Below are 18494 nucleotides of genomic sequence, written 5' to 3' on the forward strand. Positions count from 1 at the left end.
TGGTTAGGGTGGTGGACTTTGGTCCTGGAGAACTGAGGAACTGAGTTCCATTCCCACTTCAGGAACAGGCAGCTCCTTGTGACTCTAGGCAAGTCACTTAACCCTCCATTGCCCCATGTAAGCCGCATTGAGCCTGTCATGAGTGGGAAAGCACGGGGTACAAATCAGTGGCGGGGGGGGGGGGGGGGGGGGGGGGGCGGTCCGCCCCAGGTGCATGCCGCTGGGGGGTGTCGGCGCCTCGCTGGTTTCTTGCTCTCTTTGCCCCCCCCCCCTGTTCCGGGGCAGAGAGAGCAAGGAACCAGCGAGGCGCCGACACCCCCAGCGGCATGCACTCGGCAGATTGGCCCTCCCGCCCGCCCCTCACCGCCTTCCAGGTATGTTCTCGCAGGGGGGGTTGTGCTACGGAGGGTGCGTCGCGCTGCACCCGGGGGGGGGGGGGGGGAGCAGCGGCAACCTGCCCCAGGTGTCAGCTGCCCTCGCGACGCCACTGGTACAAATGTAACAAAAATAAAATAGATACTATTGGAGATTCTACATGGAATGTTGCTATTCCACTAGCAACATTCCATGTAGAAGGCTGCGCAGGCTTCTGTTTCTGTGAGTCTGACGTCCTGCACATATGTGCAGGACGTCAGACTCACAGAAGCAGAAGCCTGCGCGGCCACATTGGTGATCTGCAAGGGCCGACTTCTACATGGAATGTTGCTAGTGGAATAGACATTCCATGTAGAATCGCAAATAGTAGCACTACTACTACTACTACTATTTGACATTTATAGAGTGCTACTAGGGTTACGCAGCGCTGTACAATAAACAAAGAATGATGGTCCCTGCTCAAAGAAGCTTACAATCTAGAGGACAAGACGGACAAGGAGAGCAGACAAGCAACACACTCCATTAACCCTCCATTGCCCCATGTAAGCCGCATTGAGCCTGCCATGAGTGGGAAAGCGCGGGGTACAAATGTAACAAAAAAAAAACAAAACAAAAACTAAGCGTACAGAACACAGTCACTCCATTTTGATTTGGACCCATGACGTGAAAATTGACCATTCTCAACATTTTGGATCTACGACTTTAGTCATGTTTTTTTCCAGAGATGGTCAAGTTTTTCACTCTGCCCTCACTCTGTCCCCAGACCAGCCTGATGCTATTTAGCTAATATCCCTATTGATCATTTGGGTACTTTTCCCCAGAGATTGGGACACGGGAGTTTACCATGAGAACAAACCTGTTTACCCTATGGAAATACCTTTAAACCTGTACTTTTAAAAGATAATCAAACTTTAATAAACATATAGCCTATAGGAAACTTCCTTATACAATATTGACCCGCAGTTCTGAAGTGCTGTGAAGTTTATTAAAACAGTCACTCAACGTGGCCACATTTCACCCAAAGGATGTGTCAGGGGAAAATCTAGTACATAAATAAACATATTGGTTAAAACCATATAAATCATAAATAATATCAATACAAATAAAATCAGCAACTCATAAAACAATAACTCATATATGTGCATATATAGGTCTACCACATGCACACGAATAACTAAAAAACAACAAAAAATAAAACATAAATAATATGCAAAGTCTTCAAACAACCCACCATGTCATTTAAGTGCACAGCTAAGCCCAGCTTTTTTTTTACGTTCTTGTATATGTGGTAGACCTATATATTCACATCATAAATTATAGGTGTCACTTTTATTTGTTTGAATATGTCACTATCTCCCATTTTAATATGTTTGTTTTATGAATTGGTGATTTTATTTGTATTGATATTATTTATGACTTATATGGTTTAGCCAATATGTTTATTTATGTACTAGTTTTTATCCCTGATTGGGTGACTGTTTTAATAAACTGAACAGCGCTTCAGAACTGCTGGTCTGCTTGTTTGTGTATTGCTATGCTTAGTGCAGATCATCGCCTCTCGTTGGGGTGATAGTATCTGAGGATTTGAAGGTGACGAAACAGTGTGACAAGGCGGTGGCTGTATCTAGAAGGTTGCTGGGCTGTATAGAGAGAGGTGTGACCAGCAGAAGAAAGGGAGTGTTGATGCCCCTGTATAAGTCGCTGGTGAGGCCCCATCTGGAGTATTGTGTTCAGTTTTGGAGGCCGTATCTTGCTAAGGATGTAAAAAGAATCGAAGCGGTGCAAAGAAAAGTTACGAGAATGGTATGGGATTTGCGTAACAAGACGTATGAGGAGAGACTTGCTGACCTGAACATGTATACCCTGGAGGAAAGGAGAAACAGGGGTGATATCATACAGACGTTCAAATATTTGAAAGGTATTAATCCGCAAACAAACCTTTTCCGGAGATACGAAGGCGGTAGAACGAGAGGACATGAAATGAGATTGAAGGGGGGCAGACTCAAGAAAAATGTCAGGAAGTATTTCTTCACGGAGAGAGTGGTGGATGCTTGGAATGCCCTCCCGCGGGAGGTGGTGGAGAGGAAAACGGTAACGGAATTCAAACATGCGTGGGATAAACATAAAGGAATCCTGTTCAGAAGGAAAGGATCCTCAGGAGCTTAACCGAGATTGGATAGCAGTGCCGGTAGTGGGAGGCGGGGCTGGAGGTTGGGAGGCGGGGATAGTGCGGGGCAGACTTATACGGTCTGTGCCAGAGCCAGTGGTGGGAGGCGGGACTGGAGGTTGGGAGGCGGGGATAGCGCTGGGCAGACTTATACGGTCTGTGCCAGAGCCGGTGGTGGGAGGCGGGACTGGAGGTTGGGAGGCGGGGATAGCGCTGGGCAGACTTATACGGTCTGTGCCAGAGCCGGTGGTGGGAGGCGGGGATAGTGCTGGGCAGACTTATACGGTCTGTGCCAGAGCCAGTGGTTGGGAGGCGGGGCTAGTGCTGGGCAGACTTATACGGTCTGTGCCCTGAAGAGCACAGGTACAAATCAAAGTAGGGTATACACAAAAGTAGCACACATGAGTTGTCTTGTTGGGCAGACTGGATGGACCGTGCAGGTCTTTTTCTGCCGTCATCTACTATGTTACTATGCTGTTTCTTATACAGTACTAGGCCATTCTACACAAAGCCAATCTAATACTGAAAAAAACAAAAACAAAGTAATTCCCTCCCCCTCCATGAAAAACTTCTAGAAGGTATTCAAAGTGAGTTATGCGTCTGCTGGCAGTCGGCAGATACAGAAATTGCTTCCCATATATTTTCAGTTCTTATGAGGGGCTATTCTACATTTGGGCACTTCCATTTAAGGATGTGCGCTGAGAACTTATTCTACATAGGCATATCTGGCTCCTCATACTCTGTTCAAAAGTCCAGCAAGGTTTCTTCTTTCAATAAAATTACTACTGATGCAAAGCATGGAGGAAAAAGCCTCAGATCCCCTACCTCCATCTCTTACAACAACTTTTTCAGGTGGAAGGATTTTTCTGGGGTCCAATTTTCGTCATCGGCTTAAAAGCTCCGGTTATAAATCATAAAGCCCTGTGTCGTTATGCATATTTTCTGGTTAACCTGTATAAGTGACTTTCAAAGAATAAAATATTTGCAAAACAGATTTAAATCAAGAAACGTCTTGATAATCCAAACACCGACTGTGGCCAAAGTATGCACTTTCAAACAGCCTAAAACACGAAACTTTGGCCACAGTCGGTGTTTGGATTATCGGGACATTTCTTGATTTAAAGCTCAGTTTTGCATAAGTAAAAACCTACTGCCTGAAAAGGTTGTGGTAATAGGTGGAGGTAAGAGATCCGAGGCTTTATGCCAACTCCTAGCCGCTAAGTTTCTTTAGCATAATTTTTTTAAAACGTCCCGACCTCGAGACTGCAGCGTGAAACGCTGGCTAACGTCGGTCTGGGGACTACTTTGTTGTGCTGGAGGCGGCTAGATAAGTGCACTTTACTTTTCTTTGAAAACTGATGACTAGAAGTCGTGATTTAGATTTGATTGTTAGCACTTACATAATGGAGGGTGTGTTTTTTTTTTTTTGCCAATGATGACGAGTTGTTAGCTCTAAAGGTGACTGATCTGGAGGTCTTTGAGGCTTTTTCCACCCACCCACCCTTTCTTTTTGTGTGGATTTATGTCACAGACTTCTGTACCTATTGAGGATTGTATTGAGTATTTATGAATTGCGGGATTATTTCATCCTCAACCCATTTGTTTTGACTGTAGCACATGCTGATGTTGCCTTTAGTGTGTGGCCATTAATAAAAATTGCTGCGTGAACACTTACCGCCACCCATTTTTGTAGGCGTGAAGGGCTCAAGAGTAATACTGCACTAACCAGTTAGTGCGCGGTAATATAGATATTCAGGAATGCCCCCTCCTCCCTCCCAAAATAGAAATATTTTTGGGCGTGTGGATTAACTAAGATAGTACTTACCGGAGGATACCATTTTAAGCTGCGTTAGGTGCGTGTTGATGTCTAAGGCAGCTTAGTAAAAGGGCCTCTATATAGATTAAGTGCAAAGCTGTAGAATAGCATTTAAGCCCCCTGCTGGCATTTCCATAGGTAAGTGTACACTTTTGCACATAAGTGTAGTATTCTATACATTTAAGCACATAAATGAGGGCACCTAATTTACAGAATTGCCTTTCACATGCATAAGATCTGGCCTTTTAACTCGCTACACTAGGCTTGTTCAACCTTTTTCTATCAGAGGCCACATTTTATATTTTGTAATAATCTTTGGAGGGCCAAAATACGCACTGTTGAATGTTTCCTCAAATTGTAGCAAAATACAATGGCGCATTGTCCTCTCCCCAGCTTTCACCCTGTCTCGCTCTTGCATATGTAACCCTGTAGGAGTATTTCCCTGTGTGTCTCACCTTGCGGGCCTTGGCCTGTATAATCCTATGACAGCAAATGGAGGCTGTACACTCTGACCCACACATCTCTGTGTCAGCAAGAAACAGCTTTGCAGCTTGTGGAAAATTACAGCAGAAGCTCAACACCAAGGACATGCTGTGGGCAAAGCAGGCCCCCTTATCTCCCTGAGAGGCTGGCTCCAGCAAGGCGGGTGAGAAACAGAAAATGCATACCAAAATGTAACAACTTGAAGGTCAAGAACAACGAACTGTTCTTGCCACGCAGTGAACCAAGGAAGATCCAGATTGGTCCCGGCTGGTCACCTGGGCATCAGGGACTGAGGAGAGCGGGAACAACGAGAGAAGAGTTAGTAAGAAGCCTTGGAAGAAGGTGGAGGTGAAAAGAAGACCAGTGAGACCTAATAAGGTCCACCAACTGATGAACTGTGTATCTGGAGGAAAGTATCGTGGTTCAGCTGTACCTGCCCTGCGTGACCTGTGACCACCTTATCTGCTGCAGAGTTCCCTTCCAGCTGCGACTGAGACTCGCTGTGAATCCAGCTTGAGTCTGTGAGGTGTCCCGTGTCAGCTCCCGAGAGAAACGACCCTGAGGTCTAAGCCTGGTGAGAAACACGGTGATTCATTTCCTACTAGTCGGGGGCTAGTTAGTGGTATTTACCTGAGCAGAAGGCTGGTGCTGTCGTACTTGTGATTAGGAGAAGCTGCTAATAACTGTACTACCTCGTAACATAGTGTGACTGATCAGTGGTGTAATTTTACCTGGTAACCAGTAAGAATTAGTGTTTAGTAGTGTGACGTATGAGTGTAATTTTTATCAGCCAGTAATTTTGTAATCAGCCAAAGCTTGCAGAGTTCTATTTTGTATACCTTAGCTCTATTTTCTTACCTGACATACTATAATAAATCTAATATATATATATCTCAGCCTACAGTCTCAGTTACAGTTCTTTCTAACGGAAGTATTTGGCTAGGTTCCAAGGTTCCCACCCCTAGACCTAACACAGGATTATTTGCTTGCAGATAGTTCTGCTTAGGGGAACCTGGACACAGGTAATTTATTATCTGTGCAATTATCCTACAACCCCCCCTTCACCCAGTCTTTCTCCCCTCAGCCTTCACCCAGTTTCTTTTCCTTTACCTGGCTTCAGCTGCAGAAGAAACAGTGGGATTCCTGCTTCCCTACTGGCTCTTGGGAAGTTTGAGTCATGCAGTGCTGGAAGTCTGGCAGTTTCAAGTCTAACACTGCATGGCTCGTGCTTACAGAGAACCAAGTTGTGGTGGAGAAGCGGGAATCCTGCTGTAAGCACCACAAGAATTGCCAAGCTTCTGAGGACCACAATGTGGTCCATGGGCCGTAGGCTGGACAAGCCTCCACTATACAGATAAAATCTGTCATTGTGCAGGAGCAATGGTGGAGCTAGCAATCATTCGTTTAGTTGGCGATATTCAGCTGCTAAATGGTTACTGGCACCACTAAATATATGTATTAAGGAGTAAATTCTACAAGTGTCACCTAAAATTCAGCGCTGAAAATTTTACACGCTGAGCGATATTCTATAAAGGGTACGCGTCCATTATAGAACAGAACTTAGGGCATAAACCGCACCTAACTTAAGGCACCAGAAATTACATCTACTAAAAACAGGTGTAAATCCCAGAGCTTAAATTAGGCGCGGTTTGGATGAATTCTATATTTATGCGTGTAAAATTTTGGACCACCAACTAACAATTCCCCCCACTCCCCCCCCCCCCCCCCAATTTACATGGGTTTGTATTCTATAACGATCCAAGCATAAATCCAATCTGCATATAAATCCTAATTAAGGCCAATAGTTGGTTATTAGCAGCCAATTATTGGCACTGATCGGCTTGTTAAGCAATTAAGTGGAGGAGTGGCCTAGTGGTTAGGGTGGTGGACTTTGGTCCTGGGGAACTGAGGAACTGAGTTCGATTCCTGGCACAGGCAGCTCCTTGTGACTCTGCGCAAGTCACTTAACCCTCCACTGCCCACTGCATTGAGCCTGCCATGAGTGGGAAAACGCGGGGTACAAATGTAACGAAAATAAATACATAAAAATAAATTGAGTGTGCAAATTGGCTACATGCACCGATTTGCACACGCAACTTTAGACACATTTTATAGAATCCGGGGGGGGGGGTTAAGTGACGAGGTTGACACTTAAATTTAAACAGTGGCCACCTCGGCTTTAAATCAGGCCACTAATTTATTTCATTCAAGACCAGCACAAGAAGAGGTGCTGGATAGCAAATCAGGGTGGACTGGAATCTAAAACATAACCCCATTCTGTTTTTAGGGCAGGAGCTAATACCTGTGGCTTAATATTCTGATAGGGGCAGTAACTCTCTATATAATCCAGATATTTTTCATCAGTTAACGGATTACCCCACTCTTCCTGTTCTTCGACTGTTAAGGGTAGAAGGGGGTCCAACATTGTATTCAGAACATCAAGAAAAGGGGCCTGGAAAAAAAAATTAAAGAAAAAGTCAGTATTTTATCCTTCTCTTCAATATTTCTCTTTTTTTCACCTCCTCTTGCAGAGGTAGATCAGTCTTTGCAGTAACCTGCTGTAGCAGAAGAGAAACTGCAACTACCCAGGTGCAGAGCAGGAAAAATCCCAAATGCCTAAATTTGGTACCTAATTCAGCTGGTCTGGACCCAGAAACAGTACCCATTGTTCCAGGTAGCTCTGAGAATACATGCTGCTCCTGCAGTCAAGACTGAAGAAAAAATACCACAATAGCCAACCTAGGCCCAAGGAGAGAGATTTCAGTTCAGGACAGCCTCCTGTCTCCAGATCCCATACAGGTGGGACAGTGGTGGGAGAAGGGACAGTAAGAAAATAGAGGAAGGAAACGGAATGGAGGGAGAGCATCAAGCACAGAGCAAAAGGATTTTAAAAATGTAGGCAAAAAAGTCACATTAACATAAGCACCCCAAAATAGACCCCTCTCCTCCAAAAAACCCCATACTATCTGTATCCTGTTATACAGTGGAGATCCTTTACATGTTTTAAAATTGTAAACCGACTTGTTGATCCACATGAAAGTGCGGCATATCAAATAAACTATTAAAATATATATATATATATACATATATATATACATACACACATATCTATCTATATCTATATATACATATATATATTTTTTATGGTAGTATTTATATCCCACAATATTCCAACTTGCATTGGTTCATTGTGCTTACATTAGTAATGGGGAAATTAACAGAACACAATATATGTTATGTACAAACACTTATTTTTTGTGTCTCTAAAATGTATGGCTGTAACCTAAATTCCTAAAATGTTAATAATATTTTTCCAGGCCTGCCAGGAACCAGTGCCACAGATAGTATTAGGCCAGCGCTGAATTTTCAAGATTTCACATTTTTGAGGTTCATTTTTTCTTTTCTTTCTAGGGCAAAGCGTGCTAAGCAGTTTGGGATCCTTTTACTAAGGTACATTGAAAAATGGCCTGCGGTAGTGTAGGTGTGGGTTTTGGGCACGCGCAGGTCCATTTTTCAGCACACCTGTAAAAAAATGCCTTTTTTCTATTTTTGCCGAAAATGGACGGGTGGAAAAAATGAAAATTGCCATGTGTCCATTTTGGGTCTGAGACCTTACCGTCAGCCATTGACCAAGCAGTAAGGGCAGTAATGACGCGCACACAAAAAAAAAAATATATTTTTCGGACGCGTGTAGTGGACGCACCGAAAATGAAATTACCACAAGGGCCATGCGGTAGCCGGGAGGGTAACTCGGAACTGGCGCACATTGGGCGCACGTAGGCGCTTACGCGGCTTAGTAAAAGGGCCCCTTAATATAGAAATGAGCATGTGCTAACAGTACATGGTGTTTTACCACTCTGTGCTTACGGCAGCTTAAAAGGGCTTACTGTGGTATGCACCGAGGTGACCTGTGGTAAAATCCCAATCTGTGTGCACAAACCATACACTAATAAAGATTCTGCATTTTTCTCAAAGGGGGCGTGTCTAGGGGTGGAGAGTGGGTGTGACAGCGTGAATCAGCACAGCCACATTACCACATGCTGATCAGTATAGGACCAGCGCAAGCCCTTACCACCTACAAAATGGTAAGGGCTCATGCACTAATTTTTGTTAATGGACATTTTCCAGCTGTGGTAAAAACAGCCTGAGTAAGAGCATGCTAAGGCCACTTTCTATCGCAGCTTTGTAAAAGGACCCCAGGGAATAAGTGTGGACTGCACCTTCCAATTAACACATGAAAACTTACTGTGCATTAACACGGCTCAGTTAATACCATATGAACAGATGATGGTAACTGCATTACAGATAACGTGGATACACTTCACACAGTAAATTTATTGCCTTTAACATTATTTAAATAATTATTTATTTATTTACTTAAGAAGGCTTGATATACTTCCAGAATATAGAAATATGACGGCAGATAAGGGCCAAAAGGCCCATCCAGTCGGTCCATCCTCAATAACCACTAACTTTCCTTTCCTAAAGGATCCCACGTGGCTATCCCACATTTTCTTAAATTCTGACGGTCCTCATCTCCATAACCTCCACAAGGATACCATTCTACACATCTACCACCCTTTCTGAGAAAGAGTACTTTCTTAGATTCCTCCTAAGTCTATTTCCTCAACTTCATCGTATATTCCCTCATTCCAGAGTTTTCCTTCAATTGAAAAATAACAAAATAAAGGAATAAAATTCCTGTATATTAACGCCACTGAGGTATTTAAACGTCTCTATCATATCCCCTCTCTCCCGCCTTTCTTCTTGCATATACATGTTGAGGTTCCTATGACTGTCCCTATATGTTTTATGACCGAGACCGCTTACCAATTTTGTAGAAGCCCTCTAGACCAACTCCATCTTGTTTATATCCTTCTGGAGGTCAGGTCTCCAGAACTGCACATAGTACTCTAAATGGAGCCTCACCAGAGACTTATACAAGGGCACCATCTCTTTTTTCCTGCAGGTCATCCTTCTGGCTTTGACCGTCACTTTTTCTACCTGTCTGGAGACCTTAAGGTCATCAGACACAATCACCCCCAAGTCTCGCTTTTCTTTTGTACACAGAAGCACTTTACCCCTTATTGTACTGTTCCCCTGGATTCTTGTAACCCAACTGCATGACTTTAGTAATGTTTCCTTCAGGGTTATGGTAGCATCATCATCATCATTGAGGATATGAAATCCATCGCTAATTAATGAGTGCATTTGGCGTAAGGGTTAGGGCCGTGTGCCCTAAAATACAGGGGATGTGAGTTTGATTCCCACTGCGGGTGTTTGGGGTTATTCTTTAAGAGTGGAGGAGTAGCCTAATGGTAAGTGCGGTGGCCTGAGAACCTGGGGAACTGAGTTCAATTCCCACTACAGCTCCTTGTGATTTTGGGCAAGTCACTTAACCCTCCGCTGCCCCAGATACAGAATAAGTACCAATATGCAAACTTGCTTTGATTGTAACCACAGAAAGGGGGTATATCAAGTTTCATTCCCATTCCTTTTAGTCTGTTATTGAGAAGGACATGGAGGAAGCCACTGCTTGCCCTTTGATTGGTAACATGGAATGTTTTACTAATTGGGTTTCTGCCAGGTACTTGTGACCTGGATTGGGCCACTGTTGGAAGCAGGATACTGGACTAGATGGACCATTGGTCTGACCCAGTACGTCTACTCATATTTTCAAAGTTCTTGCTTTGCTGCAGTGTCACAAGGTAGTTTTTATAATAAAATATAACTTGCGTGAGGGCGGGACACAGGGAGGGAAGGCCCGAAGGGAGGCGATCTGCAGACTGCCGCTTCTGCTCTTCTTTCACACAGAGCGAGGTCGAGGTGAGGTGCTATGATTTAAATTCAGGGGGGCCCGGCCCGGTGATGGACGGAGGGGGTGGTGGTGGTGGCGACAACGGCAACCTCGGGAGGGGGGTGGCGGGGTCCCAGGCCCGGCCCAGTCTCTCGGCGGCCCTGAGTGGGAGGGGTTGGAGGAAAGGAACCATGGGAGAAGAGGAAGTGCTAGTCCATCAGAGAGGAAATCATCCAAAGGATGAATGGAACAACCAGGTTTTCTGGAGGATCTAGTATTTTTAAAAGGATATGTTAAGGGAGAGAATTCTCTAGATGGGGCGGGGGTGGAGTCCAGATAGCTAAAGGCAGTAGAATGTGTGGGAGGATGATAGGCACACTCTTGACAGTTACCGTGTGTTAATTCTTGCAATAAATGCACCGAAACTGCACATTTTTACTACACTTTAGTAAAAGGTTCCCAAAGCTATTTTCCATCATTGTAACATTCAAGGTGATGACAGAAAGACAAGCTGAGAGAAACCATGGGAGGCAATGACAATACTCTTGCTGGTGAGACCCTCTGAAGTCATACTGGATTCGCTGTGGTCGGCCATGAAGCCTCTATATACTGTGCTCTGGGGTACTCCAGTAGTGGCAGATAGTTCTCAACATATAAAGAAGCTTGAAGATTCAGCCACACGATGTGCTTTGAAACGTGGGGAAATGGATGCTAAGGTATGTCAGCTGCAACAAGTTCAATATCATTCGAACAAGAGAAATTATCTATCAGGAATTTAAATGAGTGAATGCTGAATATTCCACAGACAATAACATCCACTCATAAGGAACTATTTTATAAATTTCTGAAGGAAGAACTTCAGTATAAAGAAGAGATGTTGCCTCCTTTATATAAAATCTATTACTTTTTCAAATTCCTAAGAAATTATCAACGCTACAGCATCTTTCTCTTGAGGAGGTGTCATCTCGAGAGTTGAATTTGACTGAAATTTTAGAATGTTCTACTGTGGAGGTGTTTTCCCAAACTACATTGCTGGTCAGTTTTGCTTTCCTCCAGGATAAGTATACATTATAACGTCTTTTTTTCAAGATCAAGAATCATTTTTTCCTTGGTGGAAAACTTTCTCTCTTTGGATGTATCAAGAGCGATCCAAGGAAGGCAAAAACAGTTTCTTTTCCTAGATATGGGAACAAAATTCCAGCTTAGATATCCATGTAAATGTGTTATTCACCAGGGCCCTTTCACGAGGCGGAGGTAAGCCCAACGCAGGTTTACCACTTGCTAAAAGGGAAGTACTGTTCGGCTACCACAGCAGCCCGGTGGTAGTTCCCTCTCCCAGTGAGCGCCATTTCCGGCATGGCAAAAATATTTCAATTTTTGTAGCGCCAGTGTGTACCTGGTGATAATCTGGCAGTGCAGTGAGCTGCCCGGTTACTACTGGGTTAGCACGGGAGCCCTTACTGCCACCTCAATGGGTGGTGCTAAATGCTCCCCCCCCACCCAGAAATGGCTGCTTGGCAAGTGCTTCACTTGCTGCACGGCCATTTCTTGAAAAAAACCTGCCCTTTACCTGCTGTGGTAAAAGGACTTGGTGAATGCCAGCACCGGCCCCCTTTTGAAGCAGCTTTGTAAAAGGACCTCTTTGTAAACTGCACTTATATATCTTAAGAATCTTCACAATTACAGTATTTTCTAGAAGGGAAAGGAGCAGTTTAACAAGGACTATGGTGGCTTTCAACAGAACAGATAATGATATAATTAGAAGCTACCTCAGGTCTTGTTACTATATTTGGTTTGATGTAACTAATTTCTCAGTTATTTGGTAATCTTGTCCAAGGGACATTAAAAATAATTATTTTTTCCCCTTAATTGAAAAATATTCTTATTTTTCTTATAATTATTGCAATATTCTTTATTTCCTTCAAAGTTTTTCTTTGATATCGAACGTGCTTTAAAATATATATAAAAAAATAAAAATAAAAAGACAAGTTGGTACACCTAGTATTTTCAAAGCACTTAGACTTACAAAGTTACGTGGAGGGGCATTTTCGAAAGGGACGTCCAAGTTGCGATTTTTATGTCCTTGCAAAATGGCGAAATCCTGGGGTGGGGAAACCAGTATTTTTGAAACAAGATGGGCGGCCATCTTTCGTTTTGAAAATACCATCAGAGACGTCCAAATCCTTAAATTTGGATGTTCTAGACATGGACGTTTCTGACTTTTGGCGATTTTCGAAACCAAAGACGTCCATGTCAAAAACGTCCTAATGAAAGCCATTTGGGCGTGGAAGGAGCCAGCATTTGTAGTGCACTGGTCCCCCTGACATGCCAGAACACCAACCAGGCACCCTACGGGGCACTGCAGTGGACTTCATAAATTGCTCCCAGGAACATAGCTTCCTTACCTTGTGTGCTAAGCCCCTCCCAAACCCACTACTCACAACTGTACACCACTACCACAGCCCTTACGGGTGAAGGGGGGCACCTATATATGGGTACAGTGGGTTTGTGGTGTGTTTTGGAGGGCTTGCTGTTCCCTCCATAAATGTAACAGGTAGGGGGGGTATGGGCCTGGGTCCGCCTGTCTGAAGTGAACTGCAGTACCCACTAAAACTGTTCCTGGAACCTGCATGCGCTGTCATGGACCTGAGTATGACATCTGAGGCTGGCACGACATATTTTTAAAGCTGTTTTTTGAGGGTAGGAGGGGGTTAGTGACCACTGGGGGAGTAACGGGAAGTCATCCCCGATTCTCTCCGGTGGTCATTTTTTGTGCCTTATTCGTAAGAAAAACAGGTCCAGGTGAAAATGTCCAAGTGTTTGTCAGGGATGTCCTTGTTTTTTTCGATTATGGGTCAAAGATGTCCAAGTGTTAGGCACGCCCAAGTCCCGCCTTTGCTACGCCTCCGACACGCCCCCTTGAACTTTGGACATCCTTGCGACGGACTGTAGTTGGAGACATCCAAAATCGGGTTTCGATTATACTGATTTGGACGTCCCTGGGAGAAGGACATCCATCTTCCGATTTATGTCGAAAGATGGACGTCCTTCTCTTTTGAAAATGAGCCCAATAGTGACCTACAGAACTTTGTAGTCTAAGTGCTTTGAAAATGAGCCCCCTAATCTGCTCAGTTATTACAGTCTTCGTTGTCAAATATATATTCAACAAAATATCATAGCTGCTTGCAAATGCTTTTCTTTTATCCAGGACAGAAATATCTGTTTTACTTCTTTCTTTATTATTTAGATTTCGCTCACACCTTTTTCAGTAGTAGCTCAAGGTGAGTTACATTCAGGTACTCTGGATATTTCTCTGTCCCAGGAGGGCTCACTATCTAGGTTTGTACCTGAGGCAATGGAGGGTTAAGTGACTTGCCCAAGATCACAAGGAGCAGCAGTGGGATTTGAACCGGCCACCTCTGGATTTCAAGACCGGTGCTCTAACCACTTGGCCAGTCCTCTACTCTTTGCATTCCACTCTCTTGAAAATGAGCCTGCAAGATTGCCACATAGTTCTCGTCCAGAACCCCATCTTTCCCGCATTTCCTCTCCACATGCCCTATTTTCATTTCATCTCTGTTCCCTTTCATATCAGTCTTTCTCCTTTCTTGTGCTGTAAATAATATGATAATGCACCGATGTGCTCGGATGACACAGCTGTGGGAAGCCTCTCTCTACAGACTTCCAAGGATGAATATTCAGGTTGACCACCAGTAGGGCTGTGGATGGAGACAAAGGTGACAGCATCAGACGGAACAGCTTTGTCTGCCTCTATTTTCGAGTTTGGCTATGACCCCACGAGTCATTCCTCGACTTAAAATATAGAGTCATCAATGATGAGCTAACATTTGGATATATCAAGTCCTTAATTAAAGGAGGAAGTGGCCAAAATATGGTACTGCTGTAAACAAGTTGTTTAGATGTCACAATGAGATCTGTCACATTTATAGTTTTTTAAATTATAATTATGAATTGATGGGTCATATGGCCTTTGTCTGCTGTCATGTTTCTATGTTTCTAAGGTGTTTTAGTGATGACATCATCCAGTACAGCTTGCGTGGAAAGTACTTACCTTTAAAGAAACAGCTTTGATCAGCTCAGGACTACTGTTGCATAAAGCTCCTGCAAGCACCCCTCCTGCACTGGCAGCTGTTAGTGCAGTATAGCTGGGGTTAGAATATCCCAGTTCATGTAAGTGCATTACACAGGCCTTAAGGTCCTCTACACCATTGAGTTTATTGTCCAGATGGCCATCTTCATGCCAACTATGGCCCAATTCTCCTCCACCCCTGAAAGTTCAACACAAAGCTACATATTGTCTGAAAAATAATAAGTGACGTACTGCTGATTCTCATAAAATCATAACCTAAGCTTTAATAATTTACACCACATAAATAATTGAAATGCAGTCCAATATTAAGATTACATGCATGGTGATCTGATATCAGGTATCTAAAATGACAACAGCTCAACATTCTGGACATACATTTCTAACCATATACATTGATGCGCAGTCCTCGGAAACCTTTCACCTGTGGACTTTGCCCTGTTTTTCAAAGAAAGAGGATGTTTATATGTTCACTTTGAAGATTTCAGGAAAAACTACTTATACACATTTATTTCTGAAGGTTAGCTTACCTGACAAAAATATGTACATGCTTTTGAAAATTCAGAAGTATAAGCATAAATGCAAAACCTCTGTTCAATGTGGGTAAAGTTACACATTGAGTGGTACTGTGTATGTATACATTTCCCCCACACAAGAAGAACAATTTCCTAGAAATCCACATTTTGCAGATAGAGCACTAATTCACCCATGAAAATATCGTAATTACCCTCCCTATATATAATGTTTTGGCCCTGAGCTCTTAAAGATCTCTTAATTTGCAATCCAGTCATACAAAAAGTTACATTTACCTCTGTTTTACTTGTCTTTTGAGTTGGCAGGTGCACATGAAAGCACTAGCTGATACAGCTGTACTCAGGGTAGCAAGAGCCATTTAGATTATAAGTCCAATGAGATACAAGCACTCTTCAGTGTAAGTGGAGTTTTCCATCTAACAACAAATGATGATGGTACACAAATCTTATTTAATTAATTACTTTCAAAAGGGTTTCAATAGCCACATCTAAAGGGGTCTATTTACTAAAGGTTGTCTCCTATTTTGCATCCATGAAAGGAAATGCTCTGTAAACAGCCCAAGTGTTATTGAAACATTTTCAGTATGTGACAGCTGTATCAAACCATTTTTCACAAGGAAACAGGATGCCTCCTGAGGCTTCTGCTATTCTACTGACTGCCTGGTATGAGAATCTCATTGTCCTTGCAACTAGTTGTCTAAACTTTGTAACCCATAAGAAAAGCCATGCTGAGTCAGATCAAGGCCCACTGAGCTCAGTATCCTGTCTCCAACAGTGGCCAGTCTGGGGGAACATGCACCCAGCTGATCCTACATGTTATCCTCTGAAAACATGTCTGCTTGAAAGATACAATGACCATATGTATTTCAAATCCAGGTATCCCCCAGTGCTTCTTCCCTGTCACTGGGCAAGTATTGCAGAATAAAGAAAACAACGTCTTATCAGTTCTGATGCAGTTTAACCCTGATGGAGTACCTACTGTAAGCAGAACGCACTATATGATCACACAAGGGAAAGGGTTCACAACGCCAGGCCACTAACGATACCCAGCCCCTTGGATGCTGACAAATTAACTTTAGTGGACAACACAGGCACAACGTTTAGAAATATACACCCTTTTCGTGAATCTGTGCTGCTATTTTTTATTTATTTATTGCATTTGTATCCCACATTTTCCCACCTATTTGCAGGCTCAATGGGGCTTACAAAGACCTGTTATGGCATTGCCATACCAGGAGGCAGATACAATTGGTGTAACAACAAGACCCTAAAAAGCAGCGAGCTGAGCCAAGTGATAGAAAGGTGAATCAGGATAGGGTGAGGTGACGAAGTGTTATGATGAGTTATGGATTCTGGTTGTAGGCCTTGTTGAAGAGATAAGTTTTCAGTGATTTACGAAAGCTAGTTATTTCGTTGATCTCTTTCAAATCCTTTGGAAGTGCATTCCATAGTTGCGTGCTCATGTAGGAGAAGCTGGTTGCATGTGTTAGTTTGTATTTGAATCCTTGCAGTTAGGGAAGTGTAGATTAAGGAATTTGCGGGCTAATCTTTTTGCTTCCTTACTCCTGGCGACTTGCGGTGGTAAAGGTGCTTTTGAATCTGGGAAGAGACCTCATGAATTGTGGGTCATACAGGCCTATCTCGCTCCTTGATACTGACCAAGATTTTTATAAACATTTTGACTAGACTACTCCAGAGGGTCCTCCCCTGGCTTATTAATGAGGATCAAGCTGGTTTTATTCATAGGCGGAAGACATTTGATAATCTTCGCCGCTTACTTCATGTACGCCAACAGGCTCAAGCGGACTGGAGGTCAATGATACTCCCGTTGATTGATGCTGAAAAAGCCTTTGACGGAGTGCTGTGGCCTTTCATGCTTGCGGTGCTAGACAAAATAAGTATCACCAGCAACTACTTAACATGGCTACAGCTGCTATATGCGCATCCCATGGTGAGCCTCCACATTAATTAATTAATTTATTAGGATTTATATACTAAATCTTTTGAGCTTTATTGTGGCACTCTCCAGGGAAGTGCGGTCTCTCCACTTCTTTCTGCCATATCTATAGAGCCATTAGCTCAAAAAGTGCAAACTGACTGTGCCATTAGGGGCCTCTCCACTGGGCCTTCAAAGCATTGTTTTTGTTACATTTGTACCCCACGCTTTCCCACTCATGGCAGGCTCAATGCGGCTTACATATAAAGGTACTTATTTGTACCTGGGGAAATGGAGGGTTAAGTGACTTCTCCAGAGTCACAAGGAGCTAGCTGCCTGTGCCTGAAGTGGGAATCGAACTCAGTTCCTCAGGACCAGAGTCCACCACCCTAACCACTAGGCCACTCCTAGAATTGTAGGGGGGGGGGGCAGCTTGACTGTTTTGCTGAAACTGGAGTCAGTTTATACTAGAGTTAGATTTTGCTGTAAAGGACAATCTATTGTGCTTAGCTAAAAGAAGCTGTAACTTGTAACATGGCAGCCATTAACTTTGCTTTTTCTGTGAAATACATTTTCTCTCCGTCTGTGCCTTTTCTGAAATGTAAGGCTTGCAAGCTGACAGTAGCTCAGAGGAAGCAGCTGTAACCAGATAGCAGAAACCAGCTGGAACTTGTGCTGCTTATCAGTATATTGCCTTATATGGTATATGCAATGCCAAATAACTGTGAATAGACTAGAGACCAGTGTTGGAAATAGAGGGTTGTGTGCAAAGCCAAAGATAAGTTTTGTTTCCTGGTTTTTGTGTAAGATCCTCTGTCTGTAACTGCGCTTGACTACTGATAAGAGTGTATAAGAACGAGTGTCATGTGACGCTCGGGGCACAGTATCCTGAGTCTGAACTTAGTACTGTGTCAGCTAGCTAATAAAAGCTGTCTTGCCTCTGGAACCATTTGCCTCTTGTCTCCTGATTTTACAAGCTGTGAATCCTGTTACAGAATATTGCTGACAATATTCTTTTTACTCTGACTGACCCTGAGGGATCTCTTGCTCAACTCTCGGAAGCCTTGATACAATATGTGGTAATTTCTGGGTTTAAAGTGAATATGAACAAATCTGAAATACTCAATGTTAATTTGCCAGCAGCCGAGATGCAGAATTTACAACTTTTCCCTTCTGCATGGGTATAAAAATTCATTAAATATTTGGGAGTGAACATTACTGCCACTTTAGATGGTCTTTACCAGACCAATTTTCCCTCTAAACTGTGGGAGCTACTTGA

The 18494-nt window shown here is 43.3% G+C and overlaps 1 protein-coding gene across 1 annotated transcript in view; it reads right to left on the reverse strand.

Annotated features, from left to right (window-relative positions):
• The window catches only part of PREPL (prolyl endopeptidase like), a 98219-nt gene that overhangs the window by 12847 nt on the left and 66878 nt on the right, over positions 1-18494 (reverse strand). The window contains exons 10-11 of the mRNA XM_030195804.1: positions 14711-14927; positions 7144-7293 (exon numbers count right to left, since the gene is read on the reverse strand). Of these exons, the coding sequence (XP_030051664.1) occupies positions 7144-7293; positions 14711-14927 (367 nt within the window). The remainder of the gene's footprint in view (positions 1-7143; positions 7294-14710; positions 14928-18494) is intronic.

This window comes from Microcaecilia unicolor, chromosome 3 (genome assembly GCF_901765095.1).
Source record: "Microcaecilia unicolor chromosome 3, aMicUni1.1, whole genome shotgun sequence".
NCBI lineage: Eukaryota > Metazoa > Chordata > Amphibia > Gymnophiona > Siphonopidae > Microcaecilia > Microcaecilia unicolor.